The sequence below is a fragment of the Mobula birostris genome, unplaced genomic scaffold (assembly GCF_030028105.1).
Source record: "Mobula birostris isolate sMobBir1 unplaced genomic scaffold, sMobBir1.hap1 scaffold_881, whole genome shotgun sequence".
NCBI lineage: Eukaryota > Metazoa > Chordata > Chondrichthyes > Myliobatiformes > Myliobatidae > Mobula > Mobula birostris.
In genome coordinates this window covers 82,669-105,631 of record NW_027278598.1, presented here as the reverse complement: position 1 = coordinate 105,631, position 22,963 = coordinate 82,669, and the positions used below count along the sequence as shown (strand labels likewise).

The 22,963-nt window shown below is 52.1% G+C and overlaps 1 protein-coding gene across 1 annotated transcript; it reads left to right on the top strand.

Moving 5' to 3' along the window:
- Positions 1-10,820: 10,820 nt before the first annotated feature.
- On the top strand, positions 10,821-21,450 carry LOC140193798 (cell cycle checkpoint control protein RAD9A-like; the record flags this gene model as incomplete). Its single annotated transcript, XM_072250967.1, has 7 exons — positions 10,821-10,902; positions 11,569-11,639; positions 13,011-13,130; positions 16,309-16,423; positions 16,658-16,757; positions 21,102-21,208; positions 21,344-21,450. Coding segments are annotated over exons 1-7 (654 nt in total), but the record flags the coding sequence as incomplete, so codon positions are not given.
- Positions 21,451-22,963: the final 1,513 nt, after the last annotated feature.

Below are 22,963 nucleotides of genomic sequence, written 5' to 3'. Positions count from 1 at the left end.
GAGACTCCCCCACTACAGGAAACATCCTCTCCACATCCACTCTATCTGTGTCCTCTGGTCCTAGACTCCCCCACTATAGGAAACATCCTCTCCACATCCACTCTATCTGTGTCCTCTGGTCCGAGACTCCCCCACTACAGGAAACATCCTCTCCACATCCACTCTATCTGTGTCCTCTGGTCCGAGACCCCCCCACTATAGGAAACATCCTCTCCACATCCACTCTATCTGTGTCCACTGGTCCTAGACTCCCCCACTATAGGAAACATCCTCTCCACATCCACTCTATCTGTGTCCTCTGCTCCTAGACTCTCCCACTATAGGGAACATCCTCTCCACATCCACTCTATTGAGGCCTTTTGATAGGTTTCAATGAGACCCTGACCCTCTCATTCTTCTGAACTTCAGCGAGTCCAGGCCCAGAGCCATCAAACGCGGCAATGAATTCCAATGATTCACCACCCCCTGACAAAAGAAATTCCTCCTCGTCTCCGATCTGACGCCCGGAGCAGAGGTGGGACTGCTTTTCGCGGAGAGTAGTAAGTCTGCCGAATTCTCTGGCCTTAGAAGCAACAGAGGGAACTCCATTAAACACACACCCGGTGGCCACTTTACTGGGCAAAATGCTCGCTGATGCACCAGCCAATCCCGGGGCAGCAACTCAATGGTTAACATATGAGGAACGTTTGTCCGCTCTTGGACTGTACTCCTTGGAGTTTAGAAGAATGAGGGGAGACCTCATAGAAACATTTTGAATGTTGAAAGGTATGGACAGAGTGGATGTGGCAAAGTTGTTTCCCATGGCCTCCACAGCCTCTCGTGGCAACAAACGGCTGACTACCACCATATAACAATTACAGCACGGAAACAGGCCATCTCGGCCCTTCTGGTCCGTGCCAAACTCTTACTCTCACCCAGTCCCACCGACCTGCACTCAGCCCATAACCCTCCATTCCTTTCCTGTCCATATATCTATCCAATTTAACTTTAAACGACAACATCGAACCTGCCTCGACCACTTCTCGTTCCACACAGCTACCACCCTCTGAGTAAAGAAATTCCCCCTCGTGTTACCCCTAAACTTTTGCCCTTTAACTCTCAACCCATGTCCTCTTGTTTGAATCTCCCCCATTCTCAATGAAAAAAGCCTATCCACGTCAACTCTATCCACCCCTCTCATAATTTTAAATACCTCTATCAACCTTCTACGCTCCAAAGAATAAAGACCCAATTTGTTCAACCTTTGTCTGTAACTTAGGAGATGAAACCCAGGCAACATTTTAGTAAATCTCCTCTGTACTCTCTCAATTTTATTGACAACTTTCCTATAAGCACCCTCTGACTAAAGCAATTTCTCCACATCTCTGTTCTAAAAGGACGTCCTTCAACCTTGAAGTCGTGCCCCCTTGTCCTAGACTCCCCTACCACGGGAAATAACTTTGCCGTATCTAATCTGCTCAGGCCTTTTAACATTCAGAATATTTCTATGAGATCGGGGGGGATTCTCCTGAACTGCTGAACTCCAGGGAACACAGCCCAAGAGCTGCCAGACATTCCTCATACGGTAACCCTTTCATTCCTGGAATCCTCCTCGTGAATCTTCTCTCAACCCTCTCTAATATCAGTATATCCTTTATAAAATAAGGAGCCCAAAACTGCACACAATACTCCCAAGTGTGGTCCCAAGAGTGTCTTATTAGATTATGAGGACACTCAGTCCTCTTTTATTGTCATTTAGAAATGCATACATGCATTAAGAAATGATATAATGTTTCTCCAGAGTGATATCACAGAAAACAGGACAGACCAAAGACTAACACTGACAGAAACCACATAATTATAACATATAGTTACAACAGTGCAAAGCAATACCGTAATTTGATGAAGAGCAGACCATGGGCACGGTAAAAAAAAAGTTCCAAGTCTCGATCGTCTCCCGAGTCCCCGATAGCAGGCGGCAAAAGGGAGAAACTCCCTGCTATAAACCTCCAGGCACCGTCAACTTCCCGATGCCTTGGAAGCAGCCGACCACAGCCCACACCGAGTCCGTCTGTCCGAAAACTTCAAGCCTCCGACCGGCCCCTCCGATACAGCCTCCCGAGCGCCTCCGACCTCTCCCCGGCCGCCGAAACACGCGAAGCCGAGGATTTCGGGGCCTTCAGCTCCGGAGATTCCAGACCGCACAGCAGCAGCGGCAGCAGAAGTTTCTCCAGATGTTCCTCCGTGCTCTCACGTCCGTCCCCATCAAATCAGGATTGTGCCCGGCACCCTACTTGACAGATGTAACAGATAATTCATTCACCGAGCGCTGCCATCTTCTCCTCCTCCCACTTACACAGACATAGAGCCTGGACATCACATCCCTGCTCTTGTATTCTGTACCATCGGAAATGAATGCCAACGTTGCATCAGTCTGCTTCACCACCGACTCAACCTGGAGGTTCACCTTTAGGGTATCTTCCAACAACAGACAAATAGGCGCAGGAGTAGGCCATTCGGCCCTTCAAGCCAGCACCGCCATTCACTGTGATCATGGCTGATCATCCACAATCAGTATCCAGTTCCTGTCTTATCCTCATAACCTTTGATTCCGCCATCTTTAAGAGTTAGATAAACTCTTCCTTGAGAGCATCCAAGAATAATTGTCCTCCACAGCCTTCTGGGACAGAGCATTCCACATATCCGCTACTCTCTGGGTGAAAAAGTTTTTCCTCAACTTCGTTCTAAATGGCCGACCCCTTATTCTTCAACTGTGGCCTCTGGTTCTGGACTCACCCATCAGTGGGAACATGTTTCCTGCCTCCAGCGTGTCCAATCCCTTAATAATCTTATATGTTTCAATCAGATCCCCTCTCAGCCTCCTAAATTCCAGAGTATACAAGCCCAGTCGCTCCAATCTTTCGACATATGACAGTCCCGCCATCCCGGGAATTAACCTCGACAACCTACGCTGCACTCCCTCAATAGCAAGAATGTCCTTCCTCAAATTTGGAGACCAAAACTGCACACAGTACTCCAGGTGTGGTCTCACCAGGGCCCTGTACAGCTGCAGAAGGACCTCTTTGCTCTTATACTCAATTCCCCTTGTTATGAAGGCCAGCATGCCATTAGCTTTCTTCACTGCCTGCTGTACTTGCATGCTTGCTTTCAGTGACTGATGTACAAGAACACCTCGATCTCGTTGTACTTCCCCTTTTCCTAACTAAGAGGGAAGAGGGAGGAGGTGAGGGAGGGAGAGAGGTGGGAGAGGGGGAAAGTGAGGGAGAGGTGGGAGGAAGGGAGAGAGGGGAGAGGGATGGAGTGAGAGTGGGAGGGAAGGGGGGAGTGGAGGGAGAGAGGGTGATTATCACTGAGATGTGCTCCAACAGGGCCTTGTGTTCATTCTCCTGTCCCCCCTTTACACACCCGGCTACAACGGAGTCATCAGGGAATCTACCTGAACAGACGCACCATAGTCAGCACCTTAACGTACCGTGCGGTACCTCAGTTGTACGGCAGCTGACAGGAAAGAAGTTCAGCCAGTCATCTCCAGCGCGCAGAAGATCGTCGGGACACAGTTCCCGGCCCGAGGACACCGACAGCTCTCGCTGCCTAAGGAAAGCTACAAGCATCTGTCACCATATAACAATTACAGCACGGAAACAGGCCATCTCGGCCCTTCTGGTCCGTGCCGAACTCTTACTCTCACCTCGTCCCACCGACCTGCACTCAGCCCATAACCCTCCATTCCTTTCCTGTCCATATATCCATCCAATTTAACTTTAAACGACAACATCGAACCTGCCTCGACCACTTCTCGTTCCACACAGCCACCACTCTCTGAGTAAAGAAATTCCCCCTCGTGTTACCCCTAAACTTTTGCCCTCTAACTCTCAACTCATGTCCTCTTGTTTGAATCTCCCCCACTCTCAATGGAAAAAGCCTATCCACGTCAACTCTATCTATCCCCCTCGTAATTTTAAACAACTCTATCAAGTCCCCCCTCAACCTTCTACGCTCCAAAGAATAAAGACCCAACTTGTTCAACCTTTCTCTGTAACTTAGGAGATGAAACCCAGGCAACATTTTAGTAAATCTCCTCTGTACTCTCTCAATTTTATTGACATCTTTCCTATAATTCGGTGACCAGAACTGTACACAATACTCCAAATTTGGCCTCACCAATGCCTTGTACAATTGCAACATTACATCCCAACTCCTATACTCAATGCTCTGATTGAAAAAGGCCAGCAAACCAAAAGCTTTCTTCACCACCCTATCCACATGAGATTCCACCTTCAGGGAACTATGCACCATCATTCCTAGATCCCTATGTTCTACTGCATTCTTCAATGCCCCACCATTTACCATGAATGTCCTACTTTGATTAGTCCTACCAAAATGTAACACCTCACATTTATCAGCATTAAACTCTATCTGCCATCTTTCAGCCCACTCTTCTAACTGGCCTAAATCTCTCTGCAAGCTTTGAAAATCTACTTCATTATCCACAACTCCACCGATCTTAGTATCATCTGCATTCTGCATGCCCTTTGTTGGGTCTGTGACTATCTGGAGAAGACGAGTTTCAGAGTTGTGTGCCTGGACAATAAATGGACCTTTGACCTGATTTCTTTTTCTATTTTCATATGAAACCACTTCTCCCTCCCCCCCCCCACCCCAGTTTCCTCGGCGTCAACCCGAATCCCGGTTTGTGTGGATGGTGCAGCGCCCGCTGCCCCGTTGCAGGATCAGTGCCTCGAACACACGGATGGCGTGCTGCGTGCGGCTGAAGGGACTGTGTTTACGAGTCTCGGCTGAAGGGCGACGAAAAGAACAGGGCCCGCTCTGACGAAACAGTTATTCCCAGTTTTCCCCCCGGCAAAAATAACCCCCGAACAGTTCACACTGCAAAAGTAATTTCTTCATAACTTAGTTTCCGCCTTCTGCCTCACAGGTGGATAGGGTAGTTAAGAAAGCTTATGGGGTGTTAGCTTTCATAAGTTGAGGGATAGAGTTTAAGAGTCGCGATGTAACGATGCAGCTCTATAAAACTCTGGTTAGGCCACACTTGGAGTCCTGTGTCCAGTTCTGGTCACCTCACGAAAGGAAGGATGTGGAAGCATTGGAAAGGGTACAGAGGAGATTTACCAGGATGCTGCCTGGTTTAGAAAGTATGCATTATGATCAGAGATTAAGGGAGCTAGGGCTTTACTCTTTGGAGAGAAGGAGGATGAGAGGAGACATGATAGAGGTGTACAAGATAATAAGAGGAATAGATAGAGTGGACAGCCAGCGCCTCTTCTCCAGGGCACCACTGCTCAATACAAGAGGACATGGCTTTAAGGTAAGGGGTAGGAAGTTCAAGGGGGATATTAGAGGAAGGTTTTTACTCAGAGAGTGGTTGGTACGTGGAATACACTGCCTGAGTCAGTGGTGGAGGCAGATACACTAGTGAAGTTTAAGACAGGTATGTGGAGGAATTTAAGGTGGGGGCTTATATGGGAGGCAGGGTCTGAGGGTTGGCAGAACATTGTGGGCCGAAGGGCCTGTACTGTGCTGTACTATTCTACGTTCTATGTTCTCTTCTTCAGGAGAAGGCATTGATGGTGTGGATAGTCAGAGGCTTTTCCCCCAGGGCTGAAATGGCCGCCACGAGGGGGCACAGGTTTAAGGTGCTGGGGAGTAGGTACAGAGGAGATGTCAGGGGTAAGTTTTTTACGCAGAGAGTGGTGAGTGCGTGGAATGGGCTGCCGGCAACGGTGGTGGAGGTGGAAACTTTATACTTTGTACTTTATTGTCGCCAAATAATTGATACTAGAACATACAATCATCACAGCGATATTTGATTCTGCTCTCCCCGCTCCCGGGGTGACAAATCGTTAGTAAATATTAAAGATTTAAATTATAAATCATAAATAGAAAATAGAAAAATGGGAAGTAAGGTCGTGCAGAAAAACCAAGAGGCGGGTCCGGATATTCGGAGGGTACGGCCCAGATCCGGGTCGGGATCTGTTCAGCAGTCTTATCACAGTTGGAAAGAAGCTGTTCCCAAATCTGACCGTACGAGTCTTCAAGCTCCTGAGCCTTCTCCCGGAGGGAAGGGGGACGGAAAGTGTGTTGGCTGGGTGGGTCGTGTCCTTGATTATCCTGACAGCACTGCTCCGACAGTGTGTGGTGTGAAGTGAGCCCACGGACGGAAGATTGGTTTGTGTGATGTGCCGGGCCGTGTTCACGATCTTCTGCAGCTTCTTCCGGTCTTGGACAGGACAACTTCCATACCAGGTTGTGGTGCACCCGAGAAGAATGCTTTCTACAGTGCATCTATAAAAATTAGTGAGGGTTTTAGGGGACAGGCCAAATTTCTTTAGCTTTCTCAGGAAGTAAAGGCGCTGGTGGGCCTTCTTGGCCGTGAATTCTGCTTGGTTGGGCCAAGTCAGGTCATTTGTGATATTGACCCCGAGGAACTTAAAGCTTTTGACCTGTGCGCACCACCGATGTAAATTGGGTCGTGCGGTCCGCTACTCCTTCTGAAGTCAACAACCAATTCCCACAGGGTCCTTTAAGAGACCTTTGGACAGGTACACGGAGCATAGAAAAATCGAGGGCTACGGGTAAGCCTACGAATTTCTAAGGTAGGGACAGATTAGGCTGAAGGGCCTGTATTGTTCTGGGGGTTTTCTATGTTTCTATATACTGGTGAGTTTCTTTCTTTCTTTTTCAATATTTCTATTAATTTGTACAGAGGAGAGTACAGAGTCCAAGAAAGTACATATTATAAAACAAAAGAAAAAATTGTGTAATAATACCAGATGCATTATATTGAAGCACATTGACGAACTCCTCACCGTGTACTCGTAGAGATTAGATTAATTCATATGCATGATTTTAAACCTGATCTTCATTCTGGACGGCCCTGCCCTTCATCCACCACCCACCCCGCCCCCCCCCCCCCCGGGACGCTCCCTGCTCTCGGCTCTCCTCTCCCGTCGGGAGAGACCGTCCCACCAGGCTCCGGGGCGGCTCCTGACCGGCGGGTTGAAGGACGCCCGCGCTGAACCGCTCGCAGAGCGCTGGAGGAACCCGGCAGGTCGGGCAGCAGCCGTGGAAACGAGCGGTCGACGTTTCGGGCCGGACTAGTGGGGTACCGCAAGGCTCAGTGCTGGGACCCCAGTTGTTTACAATATATATTAATGACTTGGATGAGGGAATTAAATGCAGCGCCTCCAAGTTTGCGGATGACACGAAGCTGGGCGGCAGTGTTAGCTGTGAGGAGGATGCTAAGAGGATGCAGAGTGACTTGGATAGGTTGGGTGAGTGGGCAAATTCATGGCAGATGCAATTTAATGTGGATAAATGTGAAGTTATCCACTTTGGTGGCAAAAATAGGAAAACAGATTATTATCTGAATGGTGGCCGATTAGGAAAAGGGGAGGTGCAACGAGACCTGGGTGTCATTATACACCAGTCATTGAAAGTGGGCATGCAGGTACAGCAGGCGGAGAAAAAGGCGAATGGTATGCTGGCATTTATAGCGAGAGGATTCGAGTACAGGAGCAGGGAGGTACTACTGCAGTTGTACAGGGCCTTGGTGAGACCACACCTGGAGTATTGTGTGCAGTTTTGGTCCCCTAATCTGAGGAAAGACATTCTTGCCATCGAGGGAGTACAAAGAAGGTTCACCAGATTGATTCCTGGGATGGCAGGACTTTCATATGAAGAAAGACTGGATGAACTGGGCTTGTACTCGTTGGAATTTAGAAGATTGAGGGGGGATCTGATTGAAACGTATAAAATCCTAAAGGGATTGGACAGGCTAGATGCAGGAAGATTGTTCCCGATGTTGGGGAAGTCCAGAACGAGGGGTCACAGTTTGAGGATAGAGGGGAAGCCTTTTAGGACCGAGATGAGGAAAAACTTCTTCACACAGAGAGTGGTGAATCTGTGGAATTCTCTGCCACGGGAAACAGTTGAGGCCAGTTCATTGGCTATATTTAAGAGGGAGTTAGATATGGCCCTTGTGGCTACGGGGGTCAGGGGGTATGGAGAGAAGGCAGGTACAGGGTTCTGAGCTGGATGATCAGCCATGATCGTACTGAATGGTGGGGTAGGCTCAAAGGGCCAAATGGCCTGCTCCTGCACCTATTTTAAATGGAACCCTGACAGACGTTTCCGCCGCGTCGCGAGTGTTGCTTTGACCCCACATCCCTGCCTCTCCAGGGAAAGACAATCCCAGGATACTTGGCCGGAATTAGAACAGCAAGAACGTAACGTTGAGGCTTCAGGAGGGCAGTGGTGAGGCCTCACGTGGGGCAGTTTCAGACCAGAACGAGGCCGTTCGGCCCGTTGGGTCTGCTCCACCGTTTCATCACGGCCCATCCAGTTCCGCTCTCAGTCAGCAATCTCCCGCCTCCTCCCCGTACCTCTCCATGCCCTGACCAGTCAGGAATCCGTCAGCCTCCTCCCTCAATGGACTCGACTCCCGCAGCCACCTGTGGCAAAGAATTGCACAGATTCACCACCCTCTGGTGAATGAGTTTCCTTCTCGTCTCCATTCTCAAAGGACTGAGGCTGTGTCCTCTGGTCCGAGACTCCCCCACCATAGGAAACATCCTCTCCACATCCACTCTATCTGTGTCCTCTGGTCCGAGACTCCCCCACTACAGGAAACATCCTCTCCACATCCACTCTATCTGTGTCCTCTGGTCCTAGACTCCCCCACTACAGGAAACATCCTCTCCACATCCACTCTATCTGTGTCCTCTGGTCCGAGACTCCCCCACTACAGGAAACATCCTCTCCACATCCACTCTATCTGTGTCCTCTGGTCCTAGACTCCCCCACTACAGGAAACACCCTCTCCACATCCACTCTATGTGTGTCCTCTGGTCCGAGACTCCCCCACCAGAGGAAACATCCTCTCCACATCCACTCTATCTGTGTCCTCTGGTCCTAGACTCCCCCACTACAGGAAACATCCTCTCCACATCCACTCTATCTGTGTCCTCTGGTCCGAGACTCCCCCACTACAGGAAACATCCTCTCCACATCCACTCTGTGTCCTCTGGTCCCAGACTCCCCCACTATAGGAAACATCCTCTCCACATCCACTCTATCTGTGTCCTCTGGTCCTAGACTCCCCCACCAGAGGAAACATCCTCTCCACATCCACTCTATCTGTGTCCTCTGGTCCTAGACTCCCCCACTACAGGAAACATCCTCTCCACATCCACTCTATCTGTGTCCTCTGGTCCGAGACTCCCCCACTACAGGAAACATCCTCTCCACATCCACTCTATCTGTGTCCTCTGGTCCCAGACTCCCCCACTATAGGAAACATCCTCTCCACATCCACTCTATCTGTGTCCTCTGGTCCTAGACTCCCCCACCAGAGGAAACATCCTCTCCACATCCACTCTATCTGTGTCCTCTGGTCCTAGACTCCCCCACCACAGGAAACATCCTCTCCACATCCACTCTATCTGTGTCCTCTGGTCCGAGACTCCCCCACTACAGGAAACATCCTCTCCACATCCACTCTATCTGTGTCCTCTGGTCCGAGACTCCCCCACTACAGGAAGCATCCTCTCCACATCCACTCTATCTGTGTCCTCTGGTCCTAGACTCCCCCACTACAGGAAACATCCTCTCCACATCCACTCTATCTGTGTCCTCTGGTCCGAGACTCCCCCACTACAGGAAACATCCTCTCCACATCCACTCTATCTGTGTCCTCTGGTCCGAGACTCCCCCACTACAGGAAACATCCTCTCCACATCCACTCTATCTGTGTCCTCTGGTCCTAGACTCCCCCACTACAGGAAACATCCTCTCCACATCCACTCTATCTGTGTCCTGTGGTCCGAGACTCCCCCACTACAGGAAACATCCTCTCCACATCCACTCTATCTGTGTCCTGTGGTCCGAGACTCCCCCACTACAGGAAACATCCTCTCCACATCCACTCTATCTGTGTCCTGTGGTCCGAGACTCCTCCACTACAGGAAACATCCTCTCCACATCCACTCTATCTGTGTCCTCTGGTCCTAGTCTCCTCCACTAGAACCCTCTCCAAGTTCAGCACATTCTTTCAAAGAAAAGAGGCCCAAAACTGCTCACGATACTCCAAGTGAGGCCTCACCACCTCCTGCTTCTGATACTAAATTCCTCCCCCTCGCACCCATCTCCCCTCCTCTCCCTCCCTTTCATCCATTCCCCCGCTGCCCCATCCTTTCTGACTTCCTGCACATACCCTTCCCCACTGTCACCCCAAGTCCTCGCTTTCCTCCTCCCTCTCTCCCCCTTCCTCCCTCTCCTCGTCCTCCTCTCTTCCAGCCTTACCTCCCCCTCCATCTCCCCACTATTACTGCCCTCCGTCTCCTCCTACCTTTCCCTCTCCCCTTCCACTCCCTTACCCTCCTACCTCTGCCTCTCCCCTCCGCTTCCTACCCCTCCCTTCCACTCCATACCCCCCTCCTCCTCCACTCCCTACCTTCCTTTTATCACCCTCCCCCAGCCACCTCCACCTCCCCCTATCTCCCCCTCCTTCTCCCTCACTCTCTTCCCCTCCACCCACTCCCCTTCCTCTTTTTTTCCTCCCCACTCCAGAAAGGGAGGCATGTGCATCCCCGCTTTAAGGACATTTCGGGGTGCGCCTCAGAAATTGCCGCTTTAAGGCAGGCGGAGCCTCGACGTCATCCGTGTGGGGAGGGAGGATGAGGTGGGAGCCGCCGCTACATCCCGGATCTGACGTCGGCAGCGGGGCGGAAACGCCTGCCGCCTGCCCGTGGCTGGTCGGGGGCGGAAGGGATGGCTGATGCGGGGCGGAAGTGATGCGGAGCGGGGCGGAAGCGGCGGTGGCGGTGGCTGCGGCGGGTCCGGGCCCGGGGATGCGGTGCGTGGTGACCGGGGGCAATGTGACCGGTGAGCAGCGGCGGCCCTTGACCCGGTGCCCCTCGCCACTCCTGACAGCCGGCCTGGCCACCCCCCCTTCCCCGCAGTGCTAACCTTTCTCACCCCCTAACCCCGCTCTCAACCCCTCTCGCTGACCCCTGACCCCTCCCCATCCCTCTCGATAACCCCTGACCCCTGACCATTGCACTATCCCCCCCCAGCCGTCTGACCCACCTCTTTGCCGACCCCTGACCCTCCGTCGACCCCGAACTTCCCCTCCAACATCCCTCCTGACCCCAGGAGTGACCTTTTGAACCCCTCCCCTGACCCATGGCCCTTGTCCTGACCCTTCTTCTGACCTCTGGTCCGTGTACTGACCCCTGAATTGACCTTTTGCCCTTTGGGCTGACCCCTGACCCCTCAACGGACCTGCTGATCCCCGGAACTGGCTTTTGAACCGTTTTCTGATCCCTTAACCCTAACTTAAACAACCCCCCCCCCCGCAACCCCAGATCCCCTGACCCCGTGACCCCATCCCTAACCCCTGACCACTTCCAAACCCCTGCTCGGTGCGTTTACAGCGGAGATTGATAGCTTCATTAGTCGGGTCGAGAGGGATAGTCAATCGACCATGGGGGAACGGTGAATGGCCTAGTTCTGCTCCGATGTCTCACGGCCGACCCTCTTTCTTCACAGTACTCGCGAGGGCGATTCATGCCTTGGCCAGGGTTGGCGATGAGTGCTATCTTGAGGCTTTCCCTGAGGGGGTGAGTGGCCTTTCTTCTCCTGGAAATGTTCAATCGCGTTTGGCCGGGTTAACCCCCCGCCCCACTGATCTACGTCTCACTTGGTCCCACGGGGTGACAACCTAGGTGGGTCGGCTGTTAAGTTTGCAGATGATACGAAGTGTTGGCGTGTTTTGAGAGGAAACATGTCACCTTCGGCCCGAGCAGCGGCCCGTGGAGTCGAATTCCACAGATTCACCAATCTCTGGATAAAGAAATTCCTCCACATCTCCAGTCTAAATGGACGTCCCTCTATTCTGAGGCTGTGTCCTCTGGTCTGAGACTCCCCCACTATAGGAAACATCCTCTCCACATCCACTCTATCTGTGTCCTCTGGTCTGAGACTCCCCCACTACAGGAAACATCCTCTCCACATCCACTCTATCTGTGTCCTCTGGTCCTAGACTCCCCCACCAGAGGAAACATCCTCTCCACATCCACTCTATCTGTGTCCTTTGGTCCTAGACTCCCCCACTACAGGAAACATCCTCTCTACATCCACTCTATCTGTGTCCTCTGGTCCTAGACTCCCCCACAGGAAACATCCTCTCCATATCCACTCTATCTGTGTCCTCTGATCCCAGACTCCCCCACTACAGGAAACATCCTCTCCACATCCACTCTATCTGTGTCCTCTGGTCCTAGACTCCCCCACTACAGGAAACATCCTCTCCACATCCACTCTATCTGTGTCCTCTGGTCCGAGACTCCCCCACTACAGGAAACATCCTCTCCACATCCACTCTATCTGTGTCCTCTGGTCCTAGACTCCCCCCACCATAGGAAACATCCTCTCCACATCCACTCTATCTGTGTCCTCTGGTCCTAGACTCCCCCACTACAGGAAACATCCTCTCCACATCCGAGCGTTTGAAGAATTGGGTGGGGGGGTCTTCTTAAAACCTATCGAACATTGAAATGTCTAGACAGAGTGGATTTAGCTGGAGAGTGTTGAATCTGTGGAATTCATTGCCACAGGTAACTGTGCAGGCCAGCTCTTCGGGTATATTGAAGGCAGAGGTCGACAGATTCCTGACCGGTCGGGGCAGGAAGGGACACGGGCACGGGGACAGGGCAGGAGATTGGGGGGGGGGGGCTGAGACGGGGAACGGATGAGCTGTGATGAAATGACGGAGCGGACTCGATGGGCCGAATTGGATCTGGGCCGGTTTACTGGCACCTCCCCCCCGCCCGCTCCCCGCAGTCCCGTTGTGGGTATACGGACCCTCGGACTGGAAGGGACGTGACCCGGAGGTGTTTGGGCGGGGTGTGTGGGTGGGTGGAAGGCGGGGGGGGGGGGGAGCTTGGGGAACCAACGCTGATGGGTCTCTCCCCCCCTCCCCCCTCCCACAGCTCGCCCTGCGGACCGTCAACCCCTCGCGCTCGGCCTACGCCTCCTTCCTGCTCGGCCCGCTCTTCTTCCAGAAGTACGAGGAGGGCAGCTGCCGGGGCGCCCGCAAGCTCGTCATGAAGGTGAGGGGAGTTCCCTTTTAACGCAGAACATAGAATAGTACAGCACAGTACAGGTCCTTCGGCCCACAATGTTGTGCTGACCCTCAAATCCTGCCTCCCATATAAGCCCCCACCTTAAATTCCTCCATATACCTGTCTAGTAGTCTCTTAAACTTCACTAGTATATCTGCCTCCACCACTGACTCAGGCAGTGCATTCCACGCACCAACCACTCTCTGAGTAAAAAACCTTCCTCTAATATCCCCCTTGAACTTCCCACCCCTTACCTTAAAGCCATGTCCTCTTGTATTGAGCAGTGGTGCCCTGGGGAAGAGGCGCTGGCTGTCCACTCTATCTATTCCTCTTATTATCTTGTATACCTCTATCATGTCTCCTCTCATCCTCCTCCTCTCCAAAGAGTAAAGCCCTAGCTCCCTTAATCTCTGATCATAATGCATACTCTCTAAACCAGGCAGCATCCTGGTAAATCTCCTCTGTATCCTTTCCAATGCTTCCACATCCTTCCTATAGTGAGGCGACCAGAACTGGACACAGTACTCCATGTGCGGCCTAACCAGAGTTTTATAGAGCTGCATCATTACCCCGCGACTCTTAAACTCTATCACTCGACTTATGAAAGCTAACACCCCATAAGATTTCTTAACTACCCTATCCACCTGTGAGGCAACTTTCAGGGATCTGTGGACATGTACCCCGAGATCCCTCTGCTCTTCCACACTACCAAGTATCCTGCCATTTACTTTGTACTCTGCCTTGGAGTTTGTCCTTCCACAGTGTACCACCTCACACTTCTCCGGGTTGAACTCCATCTGCCACTTCTCAGCCCACTTCTGCATCCTATCAATGTCTCTCTGCAATCTTTGACAATCCTCTACACTATCTACAACACCACCAACCTTTGTGTCGTCTGCAAACTTGCCAACCCTCCCTTCTACCCCCACATCCAGGTCTTTAATAAAAATCACGAAAAGTAGAGGTCCCAGAACAGATCCTTGTGGGACACCACTAGTCACAACCCTCCAATCCAAATGTACTCCCTCCACCACGACCCTCTGTCTTCTGCAGACAAGCCAATTCTGAATCCACCTGGCCAAACTTCCCTGCATCCCATGCCTTCTGACTTCCTGAATAAGCCTACCGTGTGGAGCCTTGTCAAATGCCTTACTAAAATCCATATAGATCACATCCACTGCACTACCCTCATCTATATGCCTGGTCACCTCCTCAAGGAACTCTATCAGGCTTGTTAGACACGATCTGCCCTTCACAAAGCCATGCTGACTGTCCCTGATCAGACCACGATTCTCCAAGTGCCTATAGGTCCTATCTAGTCCTCTCAACATTTGGTAGGTTTCAGTGAGATCCCAACGCATTCTTCGAAAATTCCAGTCAGTACACCCCAAAGCTGCCAAACGCTCCTCATTTGTTAACCCCGTCATTCCTGGAATCATCCTCGTGAACCTCCTCTGGGCTCTCTCCAATAACAACACACCCTTTCTGAGAGATACAGGGCCCAAAACTGTTGGCCATACTCCAAGTGCGGCCTGCCTGGTGTCTTACAAAGGCTCAGCGTTATCTCCCCGCCTTTATATTCTATTCCCCTTGAAATAAATGTCAACTTTCGATCTGCCGTCTTCACCAGAGACTCGACCTGTGGATTAATCTTCTGGGAGTGAGTACTTCCCAGTTCCTCTGCACCCCTGGTGTTTCAGGCCGTGTGAACATTTCCTCCTGAGGTCGAGGGCTGGTTGGCGCAGATGTAGAAGAAAATGAAGAGGGAAGATTCGGAGGGAGGGAGGGGGTGGGGAAGAGAGGTGAGGGACACACGTAGGAAAGGACAGGAAAACATTTGCACGCACTTTCAGATAGACACCTCACTGAAACCCATGTAGATGGGATCGAATGTTCCTAACCCCTTTCACCAGCTGCTTGAGAACACACACACACACACACACACACACTGACAGAGACAGTCACACAGACACAGAACACACACAGACGCAGAACACACACTGACAGAGACAGTCACACAGATGCAGAACACACACACACACAGACACACTGACAGAGACAGTCACACAGACGCAGAACACACACTGACAGAGACAGTCACACAGACGCAGAACACACACACACACAGACACACAGACGCACACACACACACACACACACACACACACACAGACAGTCACACAGACGCAGAACACACAGACAGTCACACAGACGCAGAACACACACACACACAGACACACAGACACACACACACACACACACACACACACACGCGACACACAGAGACAGTCACACAGACACAACACACACACACACACAGACACACAGACGCACACACACACACACACACACACACACACACACACAGACACACACAGACAGTCACACAGACGCAGAACACACACACACACAGACACACAGACGCACACACACACACACACAGACACACAGACACACACACACACACACACACGCGACACACAGACACCGGGACACACACACGGTCACACAGACACAGAGAACACAAACACAGTCACACAGACACACAGAGAAACACACACGGTCACACAGAGACACACACATGGTCACACAGACACACAGAGAGACGTACATGGTCACACAGACACACGGTCACACAGACACAGAGACGGACAGACGCGTACGGCAGATGCGGAGACGGACAGGCGCGTACTGCAGACGCGGAGACGGACAGACGCGTACTGCAGACGCGGAGACGGACAGACGCGTACTGCAGACGCGGAGACGGACAGACGCGTACTGCAGACGCAGAGAGGGACAGACGCGTACTGCAGGTGCGGAGACGGACAGACGCGTACTGCAGACGCGGAGAGGGACAGACGCGTACTGCAGGTGCGGAGACGGACAGACGCGTACTGCAGGTGCGGAGACGGACAGACGCGTACTGCAGGTGCGGAGACGGACAGACGCGTACTGCAGACGGGGAGACGGACAGACGCGTACTGCAGGCGCGGAGACGGACAGACGCGTACTGCAGGCGCGGAGACGGACAGACGCGTACTGCAGGCGCGGAGACGGACAGACGCGTACTGCAGGCGCGGAGACGGACAGACGCGTACTGCAGGGGCGGAGATGGAGAGACACCCAGACGCGGACAGACGGTAACGGGCTGTCTCCTCTTCCCCAGTCGATGCTGTCTGTCTTCAAGTCCTCGGCGTCGGTGGAGAGGGTGGTCGAGCTGTGCAAGCTGGTCCTGGACAAGAGCGGGGACCGGCTGCTGGTCCAGTTCCTGTGCCGACATGGTGAGCCAGCGGTGTGCGTGGGAGGGAGAGCGTGACGGGGGCGTGCGAGGGTGCGGGGCATGTGCGAGAGAGACAGAGCGAGGGAGCTATGCTTGTGTGTGTGTGCTGGAGGGAGCTGTGCGCGCCTGTTAACGTATATGCCTGGTCTCTGTGCCCGTAACCCCCTCCTCCCCCCCCTCTCCCTGCCCCCTGACCTCTCTCTCTGCCCCCTGACCTCTCCCCCCTGCCCCGCAGGGATCACCAGGACCCACAACCTCTGCCTGATGGACTGCGAGACGCTGCAAGCCATGTACTCTGAGCAGGACTGCGAGAACAGCCTCTGCGCCCAGCCCAGGTGAGGCGGGGGTGGTGGTGGGGGGTTGGCGTCGGACCCAGATTGCCTTAAAATCCGGGGTCCCCCCCCCCCGCCCGGGAGGCAGGGAGGAACGTTGCCTCGCGGTCGTTTGGCCCCCAAAAGCGCCAGTTTCGCCCGGACCTAACCCCGGGGCCACCAGCCCGTCTTTGGACTTCGGAATGGGGGCGGGGTGGTGGGTGGTGGGTTTATATATAGGATAACAGATCCCCTACAGACTGAGATCTGATCCAGGGGTTCGAGGGGGTTTATATATAGAATAACAGATCCCCTACAGACTGAGATCTGATCCAGGGGTTCAAGGGGGTTTATATATAGAATAACAGATCCCCGGGAGTGGGTTACAGACTGGGATCTAATCCAGGGGTTGGGGGGTTTGGATCTGTTATTCTATATATAAACCCCCTCGAACCCCTGGATCAGATCTCAGTCTGTAACCCACTCCCGGGGATCTGTTATTCTATATATAAACCCCCTTGAACCCCTGGATCAGATCTCAGTCTGTAACCCACTCCCGGGGATCTGTTGTTCTATATATAAACTTCCCGAACCCCTGAATCAGATCCCAGTCTGTAACCCACTCCCGGGGATCTGTTATTCTATATATAAACTTCCTGAACCCCTGGATCAGATCTCAGTCTGTCACCCACTCCCAGGGTCCTGCTATTTTATACACAGTGAATTCCAGTTAACTTGGCCGTCGGTTTATTTGGGACAACTCTTAAAAGAACAAAAACTAATGGAGAAAGTAGCTGGGATTCTCTTCGCTTATTCGGGATGCTGTGCCGCTTAATCGGGTCAGGAGACTGCCGCCAAACAGGTTCCAACGAGCGTTGCTTGTATTTGTGTGATCATCAGAGCGTGCTCTGAACTGTGCTCAGAGCAAACAGTTTTGAAAAAGTCTCAGTTACAGGTATTTGTGTTCAAAATGCAGTGATTTTTGTCACTGATAGTTGGTGAGAAGTCAGTAGTAAGACAACTTTGCTCACCGCAGTTTCAAATATTCGGGCTTGGTGATGCCAGGAACGACCGGGAGTGAAAATGAAATGATTTCACTAATTCAACAAGTCAGCAACTACGAATAGTTTGAAGGTAACGTCAATCACCTTGAATGTTCCAATGAAAAGGAAGATTTGGAGGGTGCCGTCGTCGAAAGCATTGAAGGGAGGCAGAGCATTATCGGTACAGGGCGCCTGCGCTAATTGAGTTCATTCACAGTCAGTCAAAAGAACACAACGGCGTACTCTGTGTGAATTCCTCTGTCGATAACCGTCAGGAACCAATGCACAGTTTTCTGGTACTGCGGTAGTATTGACAGTGGCCTGATTTGTTCGGTATTTCAAGATAATAAGAGGAATAGATAGAGTGGATAGCCAGCGCCTCTTCCCCAGGGCACCACTGCTCAATACAAGAGGACATGGCTTTAAGGTAAGGGGTGGGAAGTTCAAGGGGGATATTAGAGGAAGGTTTTTACTCAGAGAGTGGTTGGTGCGAGGAATGCACTGCCTGAGTCAGTGGTGGAGACAGATACACTAGTGAAGTTTAAGAGACTACTAGACAGGTATATGGAGGAATCTAAGGTGGGGGCTTATATGGGAGGTGGGGTTTGAGGGTCGGCACAACGTTGTGGGCCGAAGGGCCTGTACTGTGCTGTACTGTTCTATGTTCTAAATGGTAAGACTCTTGTCAGTGTGGAGGATCAGAGGGATCTTGGGGTCCGAGTCCATCGGACACTCAAAGCAGCTTTGCAGGTTGACTCTGTGGTTAAGAAGCATACGGTGCATTGGCCTTCATCAATCATGGGATTGAGTTTAGGAGCCGAGAGGTAATGTTGCAGCTATATAGGACCCTGGTCAGACCCCACTTGGAGTACTGGGCTCAGTTCTGGTCACCTCACTACAGGAAGGATGTGGAAACCATAGAAAGGGTGCAGAGGAGATTTACAAGGATGTTGTCTGGATTGGGGAGCATGCCTTATGAGAATAGGTTGAGTGACCTCAGCCTTTTCTCCTTGGAGCAATGGAGGATGAGAGGTGACCTGATCGAGGTGGACAAGATGATGAGAGGTACTGATTGTGTGGATAGTCAGAGACTTTTTCCCAGGGCTGAACTGGCCAGCACGAGAGGGCACAGTTTTAAGGTGTTGGGGAGCAGGTACAGAGGAGATGTCAGCGGTAGGTTTTCTTTATGCAGAGAGTGTGTGGAATGGGCTGCCAACAACAGTGGTGGAGGCGGATACGATAGCGTCTTTTAAGAGACTTTTGGACAGGTACGTGGAGCTTAGAAAAATAGAGGGCTATGGGTAAGCCTAGTAATTTCTAAGGTAGGGCCAAGTTCGGTACAACTTTGAGGTCAGGCTAACTGGTCTATAATTTCCTGTTTTCTCTCTCCCTTCTTTCTTAAAAAGTGGGACAACATTAGCTACCCTCCAGTCCTCAGGAACTGATCCTGAATCTATAGGACATTGGAAAATGATCACCACTGCGTCCACGATTTCTAGAGCCACCTCCTTAAGTACCCTGGGATGCAGACCATCAGGTCCCGGGGACTTACCAGCCTTCAGACCCAACAGCATTTCCTGCCTAATATAAATTTCCTTCATTTCATCCATTACCCGAGGTCCTTTGGCCACTATTACATCTGGGAGATTGTTTGTGTCTTCCCTAGTGAAGACAGATCCAACGTACTTGATCAACTCGTCTGCCATTTCCTTGTTCCCCGTAATAAATTCACCCGCTTCTGTCTTCAAGGGCCCAACTTTGGTCTTAACTAACTTTTTCCTCTTCACCTACCGAAAGAAGCTTTTACTATCCCCCTTTATATTCTTGGCTAGTTTACCTTCGTACCTCATTTTCTCTCCGCGTATTGCCTTTTTAGTTGCCTTCTGTTGCTCTTTAAAAGTTTCCAATCCTCCGGCTTGCCGCTCGTCTTTGCTATGTTATACTTCCCTTGTCAGCCACGGCCTCCCCTGACTCCCCTTAGGATCTTTCTTCCTCTTTGGAACGAACTGACCCTGCACCTTCCGCATTATTCCCAGAAACACTTACCATCGCTGTTCCACTGTCATCCCTGCTAGGATATTGTTCCAGTCAACTTTGGCCGGCTCCTCCCTCACAGCACCATAGTTCCCTTTGTTCAACTGTAATACTGACACTTCCGAGTTTCCCTTCTTCCTCTCAAATTGTAGATTAAAACTTATCGTATTATGGTCACTACCTCCTAATGACAGGGTCTTTTAAGAGACTTTTGGACAGGTACATGGAGCTGAGAAAACTAGAGGGCTATGGGTAAGCCGAGTGATCTCTAAGGTGGGGATGTGTTCGACACAGCTCTGTGGGCCGAAGGGCCTGCATTGTGCTGTAGGTTTTCTATGTTTCGACGCTAAAACTGGGGTCGAGGGGGAGATAGGGGAAAAAATGATCAGCCGTGATTAAATGGCGGAGCAGACTCGATCCCAGATGGCCGAATTCTGCTCCTATCTCTTGTGGTTTCCGGCCGACAGCCTCCCTCAGGAGGCCCGTAAAGTGAAGGTGCTTTCCAAAGCCGTGAGAGTTTTCTAAACATTAAAAATCAATTAGGAAGAGCAGGTTAAAAAACAACAACACACTAAATTAAATCAGTACTTGGTGTGCCTCGCAAACTGGGTCAGATCTCTTCGGTAACTGTCCGGTGAGAAAATCGGCCGGCAGGTTAGTTCCAGGCGTCTTGGAGACCTTACGGAGATCGGCTTCTGTCTGGCCGGAGAAGGTTACCCAGCTTTTTCTGCGTTTGGATGTGGACTGGGACTATAGACTCTTTTTTTCCCAGTCTTACAGTTTCAAATGCTCTGCGTGTTTTCTGCCCGATCTTCCTCGTCTTCCGCATGGGGGGGGGGGGGCGAGCGAGATTCGGGGGTCGATGTGCCTGCTCCGTTTTTTCTTGCGCTGGGAGGAGGGATTTGGTGGGGAGGGGGGGAAAGGGAGGTGACGATCATGCTGCTGTGGTTTTCTTTCTGGGTTTCATGGCTATCGGGAGAAGGAGGTTCTCAGAGTCGTGTGCCTTGACGACCAGTGACCCTTCCGCCGAACCTGGCGGCCTCGCTGGCTTCGGGTCTCTCCTGCCAATCCCAGGCAGCCTCGATGGCGTCACGACCAGGGCTGCGCGGAGCCCAGAGCATCCGATATCACGTAAAGGATCGGGGGGCGCCAAAGTCACCTGCGCAGGGGTGTCAGGGTTACGGTCTGATACGACGGGGGTGGAGGGGGGGGGGGGGTCGGAGGAGGGAAGGAGACGGGGGGGCTGGGTAAGAGGGCCGCTCTGACGCACACCTCACTCTCTCGCTCGCAGGCTGCTGACGGAGACGGCAGTCCACTTCCCGGTCAACCAGGAGGAGGTAACGCTGGAGGTGGACGCGCGGAGGGCGCTGCTGCGGAACTACACAGAGCCCAGCTCCGGTGAGCGAGGGCGCGCGCGCCTTCGGGACGGGGGTCACCCTTTGCTCGGGGCGAGGGCCGCTCGCGGGCAACAGCTCCGCGTCGCCGTTCTCTGACGTGGCGCCTGCTTTCTCTCCCGACCCCGCACCCCCGCAGATCTGAGGAAGACCGTTCTGACAGAGCTGGCCCTCACCGCCCAGGAGTTCGACCACTTCTCCGTCAACGAGCCCTCGGAGATCACCTTCTGCCTGAAAGAGCTGCGGGTGAGAGGAAAGGGGGAACGGAGCAGAGACAGACGTGCTCACACAGACGGCTGTCGGTCTCTCCGTCTGACTCACTCTCGTCGCCCCTCGTTGTCTCCCTCTCTGTCTGACTCACTCTCGTCGCCCCTCATTGTCTCCCTCTCTCACTCTCTCTGTTACAAACATGTTGTCTCCCTCTCTCACTCTCTCTGTTACACACACGTCGTCTCCCTCTCTCACTCTGTCTGTTAAACACACGTCGTCTCCCTCTCTCACTATCTCTGTTACACACACGTCGTCTCCCTCTCTCACTCTCTCTGTTACACACACGTCGTCTCCCTCTCTCAGTCTCTCTGTTACACACACGTCGTCTCCCTCTCTCACTCTCTCTGTTACACACACGTCGTCTCCCTCTCTCACTCTGTCTGTTACACACGCGTCGTCTCCCTCTCTCACTCTCTCTGTTAGACACGCGTCGTCTCCCTCTCTCACTCTCTCTGTTACACAAACGTCGTCTCCCTCTCTCACTCTCTCTGTTACACAAACGTCGTCTCCCTCTCTCACTCTCTCTGTTACACACACGTCGTCTCCCTCTCTCACTCTCTCTGTAACACACACGTTGTCTCCCTCTCTCACTCTCTCTGTAACACACACGTTGTCTCCCTCTCTCACTCTCTCTGTTACAAACATGTTGTCTCCCTCTCTCACTCTGTCTGTTACACACACGTTGTCTCCCTCTCTCACTCTCTCTGTTACACACACGTTGTCTCCCTCTCTCACTCTCTCTGTTAAACACATGTTGTCTCCCTCTCTCACTCTCTCTGTTACACACACGTTGTCTCCCTCTCTAACTCTCTCTGTTACACACACCCCTCTCTCACTCTCTCTGTTACACACACGTTGTCTCCCTCTCTCACTCTCTCTGTTACACACACGTTGTCTCCCTCTCTCACTCTCTCTGTTACACACACGTCATCTCCCTCTCTCACTCTCTCTGTTACACACACATCGTGTCCCTCTCTCACTCTCTCTGTTACACACACGTTGTCTCCCTCTCTAACTCTCTCTGTTAAACACACATTGCCTCCCTCTCTCACTCTCTCTGTTACACACACATCGTCTCCCTCTCTCACTGTCTGTTACACACACATTGTCTCCCTCTCTCCCTCTCTCTGTTACACACACGACGTCTCCCTCTCTCACTCTCTCTGGTACACACACGTCGTCTCCCTCTCTCACGCTCTCTGTTACACACATGTCGTCTCCCCCTCTCACTCTCTCTGTTACACACACGTTGTCTCAATCTCTCACTCTCTCTGTTACACACATGTTGTCTCCCTCTCTCACTGTCTCTGTTACACACACATTGTCTCCCTCTCTCACTCTCTCTGTTACACACACGTCGTCTCCCTGTCTCACTCTCTCTGTTACACACATGTCGTCTCCCCCTCTCACTCTCTCTGTTACACACACGTCGTCTCCCTCTCTCACCCTCTCTGATACACACACGTCGTCTCCCTCTCTCACTCTCTCT